Source organism: Leptonychotes weddellii, chromosome 9 (assembly GCF_054177405.1).
Source record: "Leptonychotes weddellii isolate Sample4059 chromosome 9, ASM5417740v2, whole genome shotgun sequence".
Lineage (NCBI taxonomy): Eukaryota > Metazoa > Chordata > Mammalia > Carnivora > Phocidae > Leptonychotes > Leptonychotes weddellii.
In genome coordinates, this window is record NC_138377.1 from 74,286,337 (window position 1) to 74,306,503 (window position 20,167).

Here is a 20,167-nt window from a genome sequence, read left to right on the forward strand (position 1 = left end):
AGGGGAGATAAGGGAAGGAAAGTTTCTCCTTTCGGCCTCCATCAGTATCAAAGGCAATCCTTCTGGGGCATCCTGCCACAGGGCCCCCAACAATCCTGAGGCACCGGCCACCTGAGGAGGGATCCTCACCTGTGACATTTGGGGGAAGACAAGAGATGTTGTGAAATACGAACTTCTACTCAAAGCAGCCTTGCAGTTAGCTGACCACTAACTTGTCAAGTGGTTGCAGATCGAGCACTGCGAGGCCACTGATGAGCACACAGCAGTGTGGGAAATGCTTTACCAGCATCAGGGTTCTCTTCTCATCACAGCCACAGCTCCAGGTGGGGCGGGGGGGGGGTTCCTAAATTTACAAAGGGAAGAGACTGCCTAAGATGACGTCTAGAGTGTGACGAACCTGAGACTGGCTCTTTCTACCACCCACACTAAAACTATTCTAACGTTTTATAGATTTTACATCTTTCATTTGATCGTATTCTCATAGCAATCCTGTGAGGTGGACAACAGCCCTGCGGAGAAGAATCAGCAGTTCAAAGAGGTGAGATGACTTGCTTATGGTCATACAGCAGACTCCAAGCTCCGAACTCCATAGGGAAAGGAGGAAGAAGGTCTCAGCACCCCCCGGCCCCCCATCCCCACCCCCGCACCAGGCAGTGGCCAAGGGATGCTGCCCAGGACTCCGCAAGGACACAAGGAGAGATTCAGGCCCCGCCCCCGACCTTGTTCTCTGCCCCTTGGGAAGTGGGGAGCTTGGGGGAGGAAGCCTCAGGTCGTTCCCGGGACGGAGTCCTCACTTGTGCGCGCGCCCTGGGGTGAGGCTTCTTCGGGAAGCTGATGGCCTTGCATTCTGTGCTGAAGGGGCCCCGGACGCGTAGGAAAGCCCGGAAACCTGGAAACCTTGGCCCAGGATGGATGGAACGCGGGAAGGACCCGGAGGGACAGGGCGGGAGAGCGAGAGCAGGACCATCTCCAAGACTGTAGGGCCAGGGGCAGGGCGACCCCTCCCGTCTCCTCGAGGGCGGGCACAGAGGGGCCGTGAGGGCCAGGCCCTGGCTTTGTGTCCACGAGGTCTGGGCTTCCCGGCCACCTGGAGGAGCAACAAGGAGCTTCCCGGCCGGGCAAGGGCCCTTGGAGGCCCGCGCTTTCTCTGAAAGTGAAAGGAGTGGGCGGGGGGCGCGGCCGAGGCGGGGCCCAGGCGGGCAGGCCGCGCAGGCTCCGCCTCGGGGCAGTCTCGCGCCGGGGGCGCCGAGCGTCTCCAGTCCTCGCGGCGGCGCGGGCTGGTGGGCTCCGCTGCGGCTCGCGTGCGGGGAGATGACCCTGCCCGGGGGCCCGACGAGCATGGCGCGGCCGGGAGGCGCGCGGCCCTGCAGCCCGGGGCTGGAGCGGGCCCCGCGCCGGAGTGTCGGGGAGCTGCGCCTGCTCTTCGAGGCGCGCTGCGCGGCGGTCGCCGCCGCCGCCGCCGCAGGGGAGCCCCGGGCCCGCGGGGCCAAGAGGCGTGGGGGACAGGTCCCCAACGGGCTTCCGCGGGCTCCCCCTGCCCCGGTGATCCCGCAGCTGACTGTGACAGCCGAGGAGCCGGACGTACCCCCGGCCAGCCCGGGGCCGCCGGAGCCGGAGGGTGGCTGGCTCCCGGCCGTGGGCTCCTCACACCTGCAGCAGCCGCGCCGCCTCTCCACCTCGTCGCTCTCCTCCACTGGCTCCTCGTCGCTGCCCGAGGACTCGGAGGACGATCTGCTGAGCGACAGCGAGAGCCGGAGCCGCGGCAACGTGCAGCTGGAAGCCAGCGAGGACATGGGTCAGGTATGGGCCGCGGGGGCGGGGCCAGCGCGGGGCGCGGGGGCTGCGCGCGGCGGACCCAGCTCTGAGCTGGCGCAGGGCTGACTTCGGCGCTCGGCTCCCTCCGCCCCGGGTCTGGCCCTCACCGCCTAGCTGGGGCACTGGGGTCGCAGGGAGGCGCCGGGCCGACCTCCCGCCTTGGCAGTTTTCTCCGGGCTTCCACCAGCGGGTCGCGGCCCGGGCCCTAGGGCGTCTAAGAAGGAGAGGAAGGAGGAGTCTGCGACCGGCCGTGGGCACCGGGTGGGGCGGGGGTGGAGATCGTGACCTGCGGGCCGGGAAGTGGGGCCGGAGGGATCGGAGGGGCTTGGACTTGCCCCGCGAACTCTCGGAGAGAGAGAGGGGCGAACGAGTCTCCCTCTCTCCCCGCCCCCTCTCCCGCGCAGCGGCCCCACCCCCGCCGTTGCCACGGTTTCCCTCTCCTGAGTGGGAGTGGAGCGGAGCTCCAGGCTTTGCTCGGGAGCTGCCGCCGTCTGCTCCCCGCGCCCGCACGAGGCGTGGACGCGGAGAAGGGCCTCGGGGCTGGGGGCTCGGGCAGGGAGTGGAACGCAGCCCTGCCTCGGTTTACTGCTCCTAATCAAAGCCGGGAGAAGGTAAACTGAGGCTGAAAGGGGGGGGATCCTCCTTCTAACCGCCGCCTCTGGTAACCTGGCTGTTCCGGCGCCAGGTTTGACCCTCGGATAACCCGGGTCAGGGTGCAGCGAAGTCATTCCCAGTGCCTGCCCCTTAGGGGTGTGCGGCCCCTGGGATAGCCATCTTGTCCCCTCTTTTTAACCAAGGCCAAATATTTTAAATAACTGCCCGCGGTCAACGCGAAGGAGTTGTTCTAGATCCACGTTATGCAAGTGTCCCTGGAGCGGAGGGAGAGACGAAGGGCGCCCCGCAGGCTCTGGTGGCTCCGGGCCCGCCCAGAAGGGCGGTGAGAGTTGCGGACGCGCGCCGGGGCGGCCTGGGCGCGGTGGGGGAGCCCTGAGGCGCGGCCTCCGCCTGCTGAACCCGGGCTTCGAAGCTCGTTCGGATTGGACGAGGCGGAGGAGACCCTGTAACGACTTGCTGTGATCAGTTACCCGCTGAGACTTACATTACCCAGAGGGCAGCGTGATTTGTAAGGGACACAAGGGAAAAAGGGCTCCTAGAGCAGGAACGAACACACACACACACACACACACACGCCGCCGCCCTCAAGTGTAGGGTGCGGGGAGTCCCTCTCTCCTCCTCCGGAGATAAGGATACCCGTGATCCGTGATCATTCCTAGTACAACCCTGGCTCCGACGGGGATGCGGGTGCCACCGAGGGATTTCCAGGGCGGTGGAATGTGGGACAGTGAGAGGACTCCTTCTTTTCCACCTCCTCCGAAATGCGGAGCGGTAGTTCTGGGTGCACCGCTGCCCTGGTCAGATCTCTGCCAAGCCCAGAAGCGGGTGCAGAAGAAAGTACGCCAGGAGCGCAGCCCCCCGCTTCCCTCTTTCGCCCCCAGTCGGAGGAGGTCCCGCGACCCAAGCCTGCCTGCAACATAGGCAGCCGGGCTGGGGTCAAGACTCTGGAGACCGGTCGCAGCTGTGCCCCGGGCGTCTTCGGCCAGTCTCTCCCTCCCCAAGGTTCGCGGTCTTCCGGCGCGGCCAGGAGCTGGAGCAGATGGCCGCTGAGGGCCCTTCCAGCTCCAAGGCTGCGGCTCCCAGACCTTCCCAACCCCCAGCCCGCCGGGGCCTCCCCGAAGGCAAACAGGCACGGCGGTGGCAGATAAGCCAGTAGCTGTTGACAGAGGCTGCCTGCGTCCGCGTGGAAGGGCCCGGCGCGGACTTTGCCTTGAGGCCGGTCCGGGAGCGGCACAGAGCGCCGGCCCAGGCTGCCTTTAGGGCTCTCCCAGTCAGGAAGCAGAGGCCATCGGCGGGCCGCGAAGGATGCGCCTGGGAGAAGGGTCCTGCAGCAGCCCTCGGGAGCTGCCGGCTGGCCAGCCCCTTACCCGCGGGCCTGGGTACATAACGGACTAGCTCGGAGCAAGAGGCGGCCCGGAAGGCTCTACCTTGCCTCTGCCTGGAACATACTCACACAGGGCACATGGTGTCTTGAGTGTGTCTTGGGTTCACTCAAGACAGAGAGGCTCCATCTCCTGGGAACACCGCACGTCCTGCCCAGAGCCTGGAGCTGGGCTCCCCCCAGAGTAGTTGGACTGGGCAACCTGCCTCCCTCCTGGGGCCCCTCTTCTGGTAGAGGAGAAAGTCGTGGGCAGGGAAACCCAGACAGATCAGGAGAGGGGTTGGGGGCCTATCCCCAAGAGCAGTTGGCATGACTGTATTCTTAGGCCTTGCCTGCCTCTTAAAACAATTTTGGGGTGTTGCTGTAGCAGAAGAGAGGGTGTTTGCCTCCTGTTCACTTGGTTCTCTTCTTTCAGTGCTCCAGGATAGGTAAGGAGACCTCGATGCCATCCTGTCCTGGACCCAGAACTCCCACACTTCACTTTTCACTAATTATAGAGCAGAATTTAGGTTAACAGACTTCCTTTTTAAAAAGCAAATGCCCCTGAGAGGGTGAAGTCGTGGGTCACTTATACCTCAGCGCAAATCATTTTATAAATTTAAACTGATTGCTCTCACCACCACCACCACCACAGGGAGTGCTGGTTTGATAGGGCAATGGGAACATGAGGAGGAGGTTGGGCTGGCAGAGAGCTTCGGCCAGAGACTGAGTGGTTAGAGGTAAGGAGTGGGAGTCAGGAGGTATAGGGATGAGTAGCAAAGACGAGGGTCCATTCTGGCAGAAGATACACTGAGTATCTGGTGTGATTTAAGGAGTTCTCAGGCCTTCCAAATGGAGCTTGGACAAAGGAGCATCTGAGGCTAGTGTCCAGCCGTGCCCTTCCCAGAGAGAGAGAGATGTCCCCCCTGTGCAGCCCCAGGGGTGAGGATCAGAAGGGGCCCCTGTGACTTCCTCAAAGACTCTTTCACATAGTCAGCTCTCCTGGGTTTTTGCCCCAAGATGCCCAGGTAGCCTTTGGCTGTGAGTTGGTTTCCCAGACTTCTGTGGGGGAGTAGGCTGGGCCAGAGGTTGGGGCTTTGGCCCTCTTTCCAGCTAGATTTCACTCTGTAACATAATAAATCTGCTTTCTGATATCCATACAATAAAAGCCTTACCTGCTCAAAAATATCTTCCCTGCTGTTGTTCATATGCCAAAATCCCCACCCACCCACTGAAGAATGACTCTTCAAGAGCCTTTTTAGATACATGCATTTTTATCTGCATTATGTTCCCTGGAGGAGGTAGCTCCCTAAGATGGATGCTGGTGAGTTCATTGATACTTGCATAAACTCCTTCCACGTTTGACCTGTATCCATCGCTGGCAGGGGAGAGAAACCCTGTCCTACCAACCTCAGGGGGTGGCTGGGAGGGCTCAGATGAAAGCCCTTTGTAACCTGCGGGGGCCGGAACCAGCCCTAGTTGCTGTTGCTCTTGGTTGATATGATCCTCACAGAATTGGAGAGAGGAGAGTAGGTGATGACCCCATTTTACCTGAGATCATGACCTGAGCTGGAATCAGGAGTCAGACACTTATCCGACTCACCCACCCAGGCGCCCCCTACAAAGCTCTTTCTCATGCAGGGTCCCATTTGACCCCCAAAGGGAGTTGGGGTGGTAGCATGGATTTTGGAAACTGCTGGGGTGACTAGAACATGGGGAGGAGGTGGGGCTGGTAGAGAACTTTAGCCAGGGACTGGGATGCTGGAGGCAGGGAGTGAGGGGATATGAACTCCTCTAAGCCTTGACTTCCTTCTGTAAAATGGCAATAATGCTACCCCCTCATGCACTTGATGTGCATGTGCATGATTTGAAAACCATGAGTGGGAGAAGAGGGTATAAGATGGTGCTGCTGAATGTACATGGCACATACATCTTCCTGGAATTTTACTTGAGGATTTGGAGGTGGGAGAGTTTTATAATAAAACTTGGATTTATTATGCAGCAGAATGCAAACCTTGTACATATTTAAAGAGTAAAAAGGAGTTTTGAAAGAGATGTCATGCTTCTAGTGGGCTGCTTCTGGCTACACCCCCAGATCCCTGGGGGTTGGACATGTGATCACACCCTAGTGTGCCATGTAGGGACTTCAGTAGGGAAACAGGAGCAGTGCTTTCTGATGGGAGATGAGAAGCGCCTGGCAGGCTGTAGGCGGTCAGTAAAGGGTGGCTCGTGTTATGGCAACAGCTATACCCTCCCAGAGGAAACAGGCTCACACAGATGAAATTCTCACTTGGGTTCACTCAGCTAAAAAGTGATAGAGCCACCTGATTCCAGTGCTCTGTCACTAACCCCCATCTCCTGCCCATGGGAAAGGGCTTTCTGGTCAGCAGCCTTTCCCTGCTGAGGCCACTGTGCCAGTTCTCCCTGTCTCTCATACAACTTCCTCTGATCAGGGAGGCTGGATTTCTAAGTTGAGTTCTAGCCCTGGAACTCCTGCAACGCATACGTAAGTCCTCATAGGCAAGCACGCTTGGGAGGAGGCAGCAGATACACAGCTTGGATGAGCAAACCTGTGTACTTCAGAGGTTGGCACAGGACTGATGAGTTTTGGGTGGGAAAAGGAAAGGTCCAGAGTATGAGATGCTCTCAGGATTGGGTGGAGGCCAGAAGGAATGTTTGTGAAGCAAGAGGTACACCAAGATCTACATTTCCCTCCCAGTTTCATCTGAGATGACAGGCTCTCAGCTCTGCATCCCATTTTCTTTTCTTTTTTTTAAAGATTTTATTTATTTGACAGAGAGAGACACGGTGAGAGAGGGAACACAAGCAGGGGGGGTGGGAGAGGGAGAAGCAGGCCTCCCACTGAGCAGGGAGCCCGATGCGGGGCTCGATCCCAGGACCCTGGAACCATGACCTGAGCCGAAGGCAGATGCTTAACGACTGAGCCACTCAGGTGCCCCTCTGCATCCCATTTTCTTTTCTTTTTAAGAGTTTGTTTATTTATTCATAAGAGACGGAGAGAGAGAGGCAGAGGGAGAAGCAGGCTCCCCGCTGAGCAGGGAGCCCGATGCGGGGCTCGATCCCAGGACCCCGGGATCATGACCTGAGCCGAAGGCAGACGCTTAACCATCTGAGCCACCCAGGCACCCTGCATCCCATTTTCAAAGCTCACGTTTCTGGGTCTAGAGTAAGAAGACCAAGGGTAGCCTGGCCCTAGCCAACTGGTGAGGAGTGATATGGCATCCAGGAATAGCAAGGGGGTCTTGGGGAGCCCCAAGTCATTCTTTTCCCAGGCCCTGCCAGGCTAGCCTCTCAGCCCTGGGCCTTTGCAAAGGTTTGTTTCCATGTTTGTCTCCCTAAATGAGAGTAACCAATGGTCCAAAGTGAATGAAACAATAATCCAGATTTGTCCAGCTTCTGCTTCGTGCCAAGGAATGGGGTCCCAGGGTGGGGGGGTGGGCACAGGGGCTGGAGCCTGTCACACTCAAACCTAATTTACTACTCATAACAACCCAGTGAGAACGATTATTTCCCCATTTTACAGATGAAGAAACTGACAGAGGCTTGTTTCTCAGGCCCCCGGAATCTCCTGAGGCATTGTTAGAAATGCAAATTTTTGATTCCACCCAGACCTACTCAGAATTTCCTTGAGGCAGACCTGAGTGCATTTTTTTTAAAAGATTTTATTTATTTATTTGACAGTGAGAGACACAGTGAGAGAGGGAACACAAGCAGGGGGAGTGGGAGAGGGAGAAGCAGGCTCCCCGCTGAGCAGGGAGCCTGATGTGGGGCTCGATCCCAGGACCCTGGGATCATGACCTGAGCCAAAGGCAGATGCCTAACGACTGAGCCACCCAGGAGCCCCCTGTCTGCACTTTTTTAACATGGGTGACCATCAGGTGATTCTCATGCTCAGGAAAGTTCTAAATCCTTGACGGAACACTTTAGTAACCTACCCACACAGCTGGAGCAGCAGAACTGGGGTGCAAACCTGAGCCTTCTGACACTAAGTCCAGGGCTCTTTTCAGCACGATGGAGAAGCTGGATATCTGTCATCACGCTGTACCTGTCTCAGTGTCCTCCACACAGGCTCACAATAAACTTTCCTTGAGTGAGTGAGTGAGTGAATGAATCGCGGGGCCCTAGCTGCTTGCAGTGGGCTGGGGCCGGAGGAGACCCTATGCCAAAGGAGGGAGGGCTTATGCATTGCCGAGACGCCAACGTGCGCGCCCGGGACCTGTCGCTTTCAGAAAAGCCACTGGCAGAAGATCCGGACCATGGTGAATCTGCCCGTCATGAGCCCTTTCAAGAAGCGCTACGCCTGGGTGCAGTTGGCTGGGCACACGGGTGAGCACAGGGCAGGCGCCGCTGGGGTGGGCGGGTGCCCGGGGAAGGAAGGGACCAGGCAGCGCTAACTGGTGCCAGTCCGCAGGGAGTTTCAAGGCGGCTGGCACCAGCGGGCTGATCCTGAAGCGCAGCTCGGAGCCGGAGCGCTACTGCCTGGCGCGGCTCATGGCGGACGCGCTGCGCGGCTGCGTGCCCGCCTTCCACGGCGTGGTGGAGCGCGATGGCGAGAGCTACTTGCAGTTGCAGGACCTGCTCGACGGCTTCGATGGGCCCTGCGTCCTTGACTGCAAGATGGGCGTCAGGTACACGTGCCCTGCCCGTCCGGGCGGGGGCACAGGGCGGGGATGAGCGCTCTCCCGGGTGCCTAAAGCCGCGCCCGACCGGGTCCGGGCGTGCGCTCTCTTACGCCCCCACCGCTGCCTGCGCATCCGCAGGACTTACCTGGAGGAGGAGCTGACCAAAGCCCGCGAGCGGCCCAAGCTGCGGAAGGACATGTACAAGAAGATGCTGGCGGTAGACCCTGCGGCGCCTACCGAGGAGGAGCACGCGCAGCGCGCCGTCACCAAGCCGCGCTACATGCAGTGGCGAGAAGGCATCAGCTCCAGCACCACGCTCGGCTTCCGCATCGAAGGCATCAAGGTGGGCCAGGCCCGCTAAGCTTTGCAGCGCCCTGGCCCTCCCTCTGCCCTAACCCCACTGCGCGGTGTCTGCCTTCCTTGTTGACCCCCACCACTAGGCACCCTCCGGCGGCCTTCCCGCCGTCCCTGGCAGCCAACGTCCTGGAAGGCACCGCTACTCTAGCCTGATCCTCTCCCCTCGAGCAGTGGAGAGACACGGGGACCCTGACACTTCCTGTCCCACTTCCTTCAGAAAGCTGACGGCTCCTGCAGCACCGACTTTAAGACCACGCGAAGCCGGGAGCAGGTGATTCGCGTCTTCGAGGAGTTTGTGCAAGGGGATGCGGAAGTGCTGGTGAGCGCCGGATCCTAGAACCCTGAGGGGCTGGGGAACCTGAAACCGAGGGGTGCCCCTAGGTCATCCGGTCTGGTGCCCTCGCCTGTGACCCCCATCGTAGCATGTAGGCACCTGGGGGCCTGTGTCTTCCTCCCCACGGTATCTGCCAAGCCAAGCATGCATCATGGCCTCTGATATTAGCAGAGGCTCAATTAGTATTTGGTTAATCTGCCCTCCTATCCTATCCTGCCCTCTCCAGAGGAGGTATCTGAACCGCCTGCAGCAGATCCGGGACACGCTGGAGGTCTCTGAGTTCTTTAGGAGGCACGAGGTAAGAGGGGGTAGGCTCACGTGCCAGGACTGTGGTCTGTGAGGGCTACAGCAGGAATAGGATGGGGGGCTTCTCCAGGAAAGGGCTGCGGCCTGACCGTGTGGGGCTCGGCAGGTGATTGGCAGCTCGCTACTCTTCGTGCACGATCACTGCCATCGCGCGGGTGTGTGGCTCATCGACTTCGGCAAGACCACGCCCCTCCCCGACGGCCAGACCCTGGACCACCGGCGGCCCTGGGAGGAGGGCAACCGCGAGGACGGCTATTTGCTGGGGCTGGACAATCTCATTAGCATTCTGGCCAGCCTGGCAGAGAGATGAGGCTGGGCCCCAGTTCTAACAGATGGATCTGCGGCTGCGTCCCCGCCATGCATGCCGGAGAGAGACTGAAACCCCGCGCTGCGGGGCGGTTCACACGGTTCTGCAGGGCCAGGTGCCAACCACTATGGGACGCACTGCACGCGCTGGGGGCTGTCCCCCATACAAGACCCAGAGTTCCCAGAACCGATGGCACTAATTAACAGAAGGGGGTGGGGGAGGGGTGGCTGGGACAATGGGCTCCTTCCTCAGCCCAGCTCTTCTGAGGGGGCTGCATATCTCTCTCGAGAGGCCAGATAATGAATTTTATTTTGCAGGCACTAGATCTATTGGTCTAACTTCCCACACTACAATGGACAGCCTTTCCCAATAAAACTCAAAAACACCAGCTTTGGTGACTCAGGCCTCGTCCCCTCCCTCCTCTGGTCCCTTTCTCACTTCCCTGGCATCCCTCATGTCCACTCAGATCACTGGAGGGTATGAGAAGAGCTCTTTATTAGAGGCATCTGTAGGACTGGGGACTGCCCAGATGAAGGACACTCATGGGGGAAGGGTAATCCAGAGAAGGCTTCCTGCAGGAGGCAATTTCAACCTCTCGTCCCAAAGACAAAAGGCTGGGAGAGGCCAGTCTCTTCACCAGGAAGCCTGAGCTGGTTTCCAGGATGCAGGGTCCAGTGGTGCCAGGCCAGCCCTGAGACAGGCGCAGACATGCAGCACAGACTGCAGGGGACAGAGGCTCCTGGAATAACAAGCTCCCTAGAAGCCTGGGGAGGAGTGCAGGGAGGAACCACTGCGACTGTCAGTGCCTGAGTCCTCACCTTCAGTGCCCCTTGGGGCCCAAGAGCCATAGGGGGGGATTCCTTTGGATGCCTTTGGAATCCCCCCTGAGGTTGGAAGTACTTGGATTTGGGGGTCTTGAGGCTAGAGGGCAGCCACGGGGCAAGGATGCTCCCTCCCCAGCTCTTTAAGCTCTCCAGATTCAGTTCCTGGGCCTCTGGGGATCTTAGGCCCTCCAAAGACCTACTCCCCAGCCCAGAAGTCCCTTCCTGCTCTAGGGTGGGCCCCAGCTCCATTGGCAGGGGTGAATTCACATCAGCGTCCTGTAATGCGGGAGGCAGAAGAGCCACAGCATTGTTCCACGGCTGCCCTCCTGACCCTCAAGATCGAGATGGTCAAGGCAAGAGAGGGGGCACACCTGAATTCAGTATCGAAGATGCTCCAAGATGGCAGCAAAACTGGGGCAGAGTTCAGGCGGATGCTGCCAACACTGGGTCATGATATGGTACCTGGGGAGAGGCAGGAGTTCGTCCCACCCATAGCTGTGAAGGACCTTCTTCCCTGGACAATACTCCATACTCACACAGGCCCTGGACAGCCCCTGGGAGGACCCATCCATCTCCCTCCACGACGAAGTACAGCACGTCCTGGTTGGTGCCCCCAGGGTAGGGCATGTATCCTAATGAGAAGATCTCCCAGAGCAGCACCCCAAAAGACCTGCCTCACGGGTGGGGGAAACTGAATGAAGCTTATCAGGCACGGCCTCCCTTTTGCCTCACATGAGGTGGCCCAAGGCCGGGGGGCGGGTATGTGTGTTATCACCAGGAGTCTGTCTTGAATGTGAAGATGCCCTCCAAGAAGGCCTCTGGGGGCATCCACTTGACCAGCAGCAGAGCCCGGCCCCCTGGCGGTAACAGCTGGCTCTATAGGAGGGAGGAGGGGCGTGATGAGTTAGTTGCTCAAGCGCCACCAGAGTGCTGGTAAACTCCCCTGGAGCGGTAGCCTCCCCGCCTCCCCAGACCCCACACCTGTAGATATCTCTGGCCATCCCAAAGTCCCCAGTCTTGGCCACTCGGCTGGGCCCAGTACAGCTCAGCAGGCAGTTCCTGGCAGCAATGTCCCTGCAGGCAAAAAATCCCCACCAGAACTCAGAAGCTCTGGCTCTGATCCGTTTCCATAAAAGTTATGGAAGAGCTGTTCCTTGGGGAGAGAGTTGGGCTGCTCCCCCACCCCCTCCGAGACAGGATCACTCCCAACCTCTGGATGAAGTGATTTTCCTCCAGGTAGTGGCAGCCCTGGGCTATGTCTTGGGCCAGCTGGAGCAGGTCCCGCATGGCCAGAAGTGATGGCTGGCCCTGGGTAGGGCAGAGGGTACATTAGTCCATGCTTGTTTTGGGACAGGTGGACAGGGTCTTTATTTTTTTACTTTTATTTTTTAAGAGATTTTATTTATTTGAGAGAGAAAGAGAGCACAGGCAGGGGAGGGTGGGGTGGTGGGCAGAGGGAGAAGCGGACTCACTGCTGAGCAGGGAGCCCAATGCAGGGCTCCATCCCAGGATCCTGGGATCATGACCCAAGCCCAGGGCAGACGTTTAACCAACTGAGCCACCCAGGTGCCCCGGACAGGGTCCTTAGATGGGCTCAGAGGGCTGGGAGAAGGGTCTTACCAAGCGTGGCTGGGTGTTCCTCAGGAAACTCTTCACGTCCTCTGCAGACATCAACTCGAGCAGAATTAGGCGAGGGACAGTCCAGAGGCTGAGCCCCACACAGTGCACAATGTTCTGATGGCTGAACTTGCTTAGTGGGAGGTGCACATACCCCAGTCGCCAGCAGGGAGGGAAACCAAGCTCGAGGTTCCACAAAACTGGAGACAGGCTCTGTATCCCTAGGCCTGCTACCTCTCAGCCCCAGGGTGAAGAGAAACCATCCAGGCAGGCAATTCTGCTTTCACCTTCCACCCCTGCCCCTAGCCCCAGGTGCACCTGATGATGAGTGCCTCCATGAGGAAATCCAGCTCATCCTGAGGAGAGCAGTTCTGGCAGGGTCTGGGGAGGGAGAGGGCTCCTGAGCTCCCCAAACACTTCAGGAGAGTGGGTTGACTCTAGCTCCAGCAACTGTTCCAGAAGTTCCACCCCCCTCACTTTGACAGCCACCTGCAGGGGGCTGGGGTCCCCAGGAAGGCCATTTACCAGTCCCTCATAGACTTCTCCAAAGGCACCATGGCCCAGGGCTCTGCAGGAAGACAGGCTGGAAGGGAATGGGTGGCTGGACCTGGGGAAGGGTCCTAGAGGGTCTAGTGCCTCCTTTTTACCTCCTTGCCATCCCCTATATGCCCAGGCGGCCCTATCTGAGGACTCAGGTCTTCCTGCATCATAGTATCTCCCCAAGTACAAGCCCTACAGAGGCGATGTTGACAGGCACAGAATCAGGGCAGAAGAGAGAGGAGGTATGGGCTCAGGGTGGGGGCGGGAGTCTGTGACGAGGTTTTCCTTACGTCCTTGCAGACACCCTGGGTAGAGGCAACCCTTGCTCCAAAGGAATCATAGGGTCCCCACCATCCTAGAATTGGGGATGACAGCTGACCTTGGACAAGTTACTCTGCCTTTTGGAACTTCTCTGACCTCTATCTCCTCCACACAGAGGCTTGGGGCCAGATGCTCTCTGTGAACCATAATTCACCACAGCAGGGCACGGGATGGGAGTGAGAGGAATTCAGAGTGCATAGGTTCACAGCGGAGGGGGAGAACTTACTTGAGCAGAGTGACATTGGCTGGGGAAACTTCTGTAAGCCCTGGGGGCAGAGATCAGTGCCAGGCCCAGCCAAACCCCACCTGGCAGTAGTAAGGGTTGAGGGCTGTCTTGATGGTGGAGGTTCGAAGATTGCTCAGCTCAAGCTCAGGGCCTGGCAGCCTTGTCCCCCACAGGCCCTACCACTTCTTATGGTTCACTGAGGAAGAAGGGCAAACTCTCTACATGCCCATCTGGCCCACCCTGCTTTGCCACCCCTCCGCCCAGGACATCTCTCCAGATACCCATTAAGGCAAACGTCTTCCCTGGGCCTCCACAGCTGCTTCTACTCTTAGAATCCCAGAGGAGCCCACCACTGCTCTGCTGGAAGCAGGGGTCTTGAAATCAGCCACGTCTGTCCCTGGGACCCCACACACAGCTCAGTGAAGAGGTGGGCAGCCTTGAATCAGCCATGCCTGCTGGATGTTCCTTACCCAGAATCAGGACCCCACACACCATAAGGAGACTCAGTGTAGAGGTCACACGACAGTCACCAACAGAACCAGAGGGGCCTGGTGGGGTGGGCAAGTCTAGGGAGACATAGAGACACCTCCAGTGGGAAGCTCCTCTCTGTCCCCCTCCTCAAATTTTACCCATGCCTCAAGACTCAGCCCAAGTACTAACTTCTCCCTGATACTTGTCCTAGATAAAAGCAACCTTTCCCTCCTGAGAACCCCTAAAACACTTTAAGCCTCCCATGGCAATTGTCACTTTAATAGATATCTATATCTAAATCTAGATACATATCTGGGTGCCTGGGTGGCTCAGTTGGTTAAGCATCTGCCTTCGGCTCAGGTCATGATCCCAGGGTCCTGGGATAGAGTCCCACATCGGGCTCCCTGCTCAGCGGGGAGTCTGCTTGTCCCTCTCCCTTTGCCTCTTGCCCCTGCTCATGCTCTCTCTCACGCGTTCTCTCCCTCTCAAATAAATAGATAAAATCTTTAAAAAAATAAATCTAGATACATATCTAGATAGATAAATAGGTAGATAGATAGATCACCCTTTCCATACTAGACCACTAGTCTACATGCTCCTTGAAGGCAGAGCATACACTGATGCATATCCAATCTCCTGCCCAACACCCGGAATGGTGCCTGGCACACCACCAGTCATCTTTCCCAGTACCTCCTGCTCCTCCCAGCCCATGGCCCCAGGAGTCCAGACCTTGGACAAAGGCAGGACTTACCCATGCAAGTGATGTTATCTGCAGCTGGCTCCATGCCCTCTGGGGCATTTGGCTAACCAGAGCTCTGCCTGACATTGGCAGTCTTTCCAAAGGCAATGACTACGGTTGAGGTGCAGTCGGATCTCCACTTCTCCATGGCTCTCCATGACTATGAGTAAAAGAATGGATATTGCAGGGTGAGGGTGGGGGACAGACATACTTTTCCAGCTACGTGGTTAATTCTAGCCCTGGACTTTGGAACAATGAGCAGTACCAGGCATTTGGGGGTGGGCGGGAGGGCCTGGAGGACTTCTGTCAAGCCTGTATACTTCCTCTTCTGGGATCCTTGAGCCCTCAGATTGAGCTGAGAATTCATAGTAGGAGACGTGTGACAAGTGCTCCAGAATGCCCCATACCGACATCACAACTGACAGCCCAGTTCTTGAGTATTCCTGTGCCATGCAAGAACCAGATAGTTCACAGCACAGAGTTGGTGGCTCAAATGGGAGTGGGCTCAGGGATTGAGGAATAAGGCTAGGCCAGGCTGAGAGATGGGGTGGGGGTAGGGGCCAATACCTGCCAGAGGTTGCAGGTAGGGCTCACCACTAGAGTGTATGAAGCATGCCTCATCTTCCCCGTCAACTCAGAGGAAGTCATTCTCTGAGGCGTCACCCCCTGGAAATTGAAAGTGATAGAGGGTTTGGCTACAAAATGGGGGGAGGAAGGGGCACACAAATGGGAAGCTGGCTTATCAATAGTGGGGAAGCTGTTCTCTCCCAGTGCAAATCCCAGAGTCACCCTCCCTACACTAGCATTACAATACAGGTGCTGCCAGCTCATAAGTGGGAACCGGGAGCCATACGGGTGGGGTGGGTGTCATCAGCTGGAGCCTGAAGGCCTGGCTCAGGCTGGCCGGGACAACCTCCTTGTCTGCCTGAAATCCTCTGACTTCATGTCCTCAGCTATAAAATGGGAGAGGCCCAATCCACATGTTCCATTTTTGTGAGAATGGAGAAGATGTGTATAAAGTACTTATGAACAGGATGGCTCAGACAGACCCAAAGGCTCTGTCTCTTTACACCAGTGATTTCCAAACTCTGGAGTGTATTAAAATCACCCAGAGGATTGATCAAAACACAGATGGCTAGGAGACTTCCCTAGAGTTTCTGATTCAGTAGGTTGGAGAGGGGCTGGGAATTTGCATTTCTAACAACTTCTCAGGTGGTGCTAATGCTACTGGTTCAGAAACCACACTTGGAGAACTACTAATTTAAATTATCCCTGCCTGGGGCCCCTGATTGGCTCAGTCAGTTGGGTGTCAGACTCTTGATCTCGGCTCAGGTCATGATCTCAGGGTCCTGGGATGGAGACCCGGGTGGAGCCTGGAGGTGAGCCTCACCAAACACTCTGCGCTGGGCGTGGAGCCTGCTTAAGATTTTCTCTCTCTACCCCTCCGCACCCCCCCTTCTCTCTCTCTGAGAATATATATATAAAATAATGATAATAAATTATCCTGGCCTTTCTGCCTCTCTGCTCAGTTTGCTAACTCAGCCAGCTCTAAGTTCCTGGGACTGCTGTAAAACAAGACCTGTTGTGACTTAAAAACAAACAAAAAAAGGTCCTGGATTTAAAGAAAATCTAGGGAATTCTGTCTGCTTGTGTGATTTGCAACTTACTTGATCTCTTTTTTTTTAAAAGATTTTATTTATTTATTTGACAGAGACATAGTGAGAGAGGGAACACAAGCAGGGGAAGTGGGAGAGGGAGAAGCAGGCTTCCCGCTGAGCAGGGAGCCCGATGCGGGGCTCGATCCCAGGATCCCGTGATCATGACCTGAGCCGAAGGCAGATGCTTAACGACTGAGCCACCCAGGCGCCCCAGATTTATGAGAGACAGCAAGGGAGAGAGCTTGCGCACGCGTGGGGGAGGGACAGAAGGAGAGAGAGAGAATCTTAAGCAGACTCCACACTGAGCGTGGAACCCTAGGCGGTGCTCCGTCTTCTGATCCTGAGATCAGGACCTGAGCTGAAACCGAGTCAGACACTTAACCGACTGAGCCACCCAGGTGTCCCTACTTAATCTCTTTTCTAAGAGCTCTTACTCTACTTGCTCTGGGGCCCGGAGGGGGTGCTCAACCCCTTCCCCATCTATCCTCCAGAGGGCCTGTTGTAAGGTTCCAACGCCACTTCACCCTGGGAGCTGCCGCGCTGCCCTCCTCGAGAGTGCACCTTCCCCAGTAGCCGCTCCGCCTCCACCCGCAGTACAGGCCCCGCCGCCGCCCCCGAAGCCGCCGGCTGCGGCCCAGCCGAGCGTAGCTCAGGCCTCTGCGCAGCCCCGGCCGCCCTCCGCCCCCTCCCGTAGGGAGCGGCCCGCCTGCGGAAAGGGGGCCCGCGACGTCCAGCCGCCTCTCCACCTGCGGGGCGACAGCCGGATGACTGTCAGCGGGGATGGGGAGCACGCCCGCCTCTCCCCGCCGCCCCGCGCCCTCACCTGCCGCGCCGCCTCTCCCGCTGCTCCCGGCCGCCGCCGAGCGGTTCTCCAGTTTCTCAGGGGCGGCCTGAAGCCGGCCTCGGTCCCGCCGCCTCAGTAGGCCCGCCCGCCTCCTCCGGCCGCCACCCGCAGTGGCTCCAGCTCGCCGGCGCGCAGCTACGGGGCCAGCGGCGTGCCGTCCAGCCGTCGAGTGAGGACCGGGCACCAGGCACTGGAGTAAGGGGCCGGGCCGGGCCCAGGGACTGGGGACCCCAAGGCCCGTACGAAGAGCTTGTGTGTGCGCGCCCGCAGCAAGAAGTTTGGGACCCCAACGCGAATTGCTGGGGGCGGGAGCCGACCGCGCCGAGGCAAGCACGTACCGGAAAGACATAGGTGGCGCCCCCGCCGCCTCCCGCCCCGCGACCCCGAGACCCCTGCGGCCCCCTCCGTCGCCGCGTCCTCCGCAGCGGCCCAAGACTCTCCGAGGCAGACGAGCTGGCTCTCCGGGCTCCCCTGCGGGCAGCGGGCGCCAGATTCGGCGGGGCCCGGATCGCTCCCCTCGCAGCGCCGCCGTCTCGTCCCGGAGGAGCGCCCCTCGCTCCGCTCGGCCCTAGCCCTGAGGAGCTCGAGCCGCCCCTTCCCGCTGCCTCCGCTTACTCCGGGACAGGCGTCCTCTCCCTGCTGCCCCACTGGGATGTGAAGCGGCTCCCCGCGACCAAGGGAGAAGACCGCGGACACGAAGACGCCGTGCGCCCGCGACAGGTGGTTCTTGGCACCTTTGCCCCCCGCAGCTCCGTAAGCTGAGATCCTGCAGGAAGAGGACGCTGAGTCGCTGGCCCTCGCTCTTCGGTCCTCGGGCTGCCCGCCTGCGGCAGAGGTTAGTGACAAAAGCCGCTCCAGAATTTGTTATCTGAGGGACTTAAGAGGCTGTCGATTTAGAAAAGATGGGAAGACTAGGTCCGCACACCAGAAAATTCGATTTTACACTTATTTTAGGAGGCTTAATGGGGGGAGGGGGGCTCAAGCCACCGCTTGGCGCCACCGCTGGTTAAGGGCTCTCCATTTGCAGGGAACAGGCTCCTAGGTATTGGATAATTCAGTGGCGACCATTGCCACCTTCCCTGGTTCCGCTGGAAGAAGGGACAAAGTTGCTAGGGCCACACAGGGTTGTGGAATATCCTACGACAACGTAGTGTGCCCGAGGCCTTGGATCCCCTGACTTTAGAACCTCAGACACACGGGTCACCACCCACCTCTCCCTGCTTCACACTTACAGGTACTTGCTGGTGGCTGGAGCCCGACACAGCTGCATGCCTTTCAGAGGCTCAGAGGCCCCCACTGTCACCACCACGCTGCTGCCGGTGTGTGCCTTGTTACACTGTGTTTATGTGGGCCCTTGCCGGCTGCTGGCCCCACAGGAGAACAGCCAAGGCCCTTCAGTGCCTTGGAGCAGGGAGGGAGGAAAGGGTCATAGAGCATCTGCCCTGGCCTGGTAAGGTGTGCAGAGAAGGGAGGAAGAGCCTGGAGCTGACCTGGGGGAATTAGGGGAGAAGCTGGCTCTAAGCCACTAGATGGGGTGGTGACGTTCACATCTTGCGGGCTAGGAGCTAGCAGCGACGGGGTGAGGATGGCAGAAAATGTGCCTGGGACCCCAAGCTGGAGCGGAGAATGGCTCCTGAAAGGTGACAACAAGACAGCGGGGTTGGGAGAGGTGGCAGGAGGTTAATGGGGGACGAGATAAAGAGATAACCTCTCAACAGCTGGCCCTTGCCCCTTGCGGTCGTGGTCCTAACCCCACCCAGCCAGGGCACACCAGCACCCGGAAGCCAGCCCTGACCGACTCCAGTCACTGAAGCCCCTCGGGGTGCCCGCTGATACCTCTGCAAGTTTCTCCCCTGGGGAGTCCTTCCCAGTGAATGACCTGGGGGCTGCACTGAATTCGGTCCTGCAGGCCCCCCATCCTTTCCTCGACATAGCTAGGTAGTGTCACCCCCAGCGGTGCTGAGACCCCAGAGCCTGTCCCTCCTTCCCAAGCTGCGTGGTGGGGTACCTTGAATTCAGGCCCGCACTGTGCTTCTGGGCCCACTCACCAGGAACACTGACCCAGAAGCATTGGCCTTGAGGGTTCCAGGCCTCTGGGGGGGCCACTAGGACCCAGTCTGTCTCAACTGCTGTTCCCGAGCCTAGGAAGATGCCTCTAGCCAGATGGTTCCTTGACTGAGGTACTCGCCCATTGCTCTAAGCCACAGCAGCAGCCAGCCTGAGCAGTCCCTGGCTTGTTCAGCCTGCCACAGCTAGGGCTGTGGCCTCAGACCTTGTCACCTTGGCCGGCCTGCCCCTTATAGCAGAGTCCAACTGCTTGCTAGACACTGCCGGTCCTAAAGCCAGCCTGGCTACTCCCACCTCAGACCCCAGGATGCTGAAGGAGGAAGGGGTGGGGCATGTGGGCAGCAAGGTCCCCAAGCTTCCTGGAAGATCTTTGTGAGCACCCCTCCAAGGGCTGTCTGGATCCCAAGGTAGGGGAGAAAGAGCCCCCCGCTTTGAGGCAGGAGTGTGGAAAAAGTGGCAAGCCACACCCCAGACACCCTGCCCAGGCTTCTAGGTCTTTCTAGCTCTCTCACATCAGGAGCAGTGGGGTGAGTGCTTCATTGGTGGTAGGATGTGGGTGTATGTAATAACATATGGGAAGTGCTCTTTTTTAAAAAAAAAGATCTTATTTATTTATTTAGAGAGAGAGAGAACACAAGCCGGGAAGAGGGGCAGAGGGAGAGGGAGGAGTAGACTCCCTGCTGAGCAAGGAGCCCAAGAGAGCTGCAGGGCTCAATCCCAGGACCCTGGGATCATGACCTGAGCCGAACGCAGGCACTTAACCAACTGAGCCACTGAGGCACCCCTCCAAAACACTAATTTTAAAGGCTAAGGCCTATGTTTAATATAAAGCTCTGGAAAAAAAGAAGTGATAGTAGTTAGCTACTTGGTTGTCTCTGAGAATATAGTGCTAAATAAAGATACTACAGTGATTTTGTAAACACTCTAGGACCCATGCTCTATTGAACTCTGGAGGTACCCCACTGTGAGGTCACAGAATTTACTTGGTAAGGTTCCACTAAGCCAGTGGTTCTCAAAGTGTTTGGGCTTGGATAGCAGCATCAGCACCCCCTGAAAATCTGTTAGAGATGCAAATTCTTGGGTTTCACCCTAGATCCCCTGAATCAGAAACACTGGTGAAGGG

The 20,167-nt window shown here is 58.1% G+C and overlaps 2 protein-coding genes across 2 annotated transcripts; one reads left to right on the plus strand and one right to left on the minus strand.

Annotated features, from left to right (window-relative positions):
- The first annotated feature begins 1,286 nt into the window (after positions 1–1,286).
- Positions 1,287–10,127, plus strand: ITPKA (inositol-trisphosphate 3-kinase A). The gene is made up of 7 exons (XM_081830918.1): positions 1,287–1,800; positions 8,041–8,137; positions 8,223–8,439; positions 8,572–8,776; positions 9,008–9,109; positions 9,351–9,422; positions 9,537–10,127. Exons 1-7 carry the CDS (start codon positions 1,312–1,314, stop codon positions 9,738–9,740), a joined length of 1,386 nt encoding a protein of 461 aa, XP_081687044.1. The 5' UTR covers positions 1,287–1,311; the 3' UTR covers positions 9,741–10,127.
- Positions 10,128–10,215: 88 nt separating this feature from the next.
- LTK (leukocyte receptor tyrosine kinase) lies at positions 10,216–19,169 on the minus strand. The gene is given in 25 exon segments (XM_081831849.1): positions 10,216–10,837; positions 10,933–11,023; positions 11,098–11,143; positions 11,146–11,231; positions 11,337–11,431; positions 11,536–11,635; positions 11,772–11,869; positions 12,182–12,311; positions 12,497–12,547; positions 12,549–12,559; positions 12,656–12,746; positions 13,266–13,461; positions 13,736–13,831; positions 14,488–14,531; positions 14,533–14,635; positions 15,043–15,141; positions 16,957–17,052; positions 17,055–17,112; positions 17,316–17,355; positions 17,357–17,448; positions 17,593–17,743; positions 18,210–18,378; positions 18,468–18,554; positions 18,557–18,610; positions 19,166–19,169. Coding segments are annotated over 25 exon segments (2,601 nt in total). The 3' UTR covers positions 10,216–10,324.
- Between the last annotated feature and the right edge of the window lie 998 nt (positions 19,170–20,167).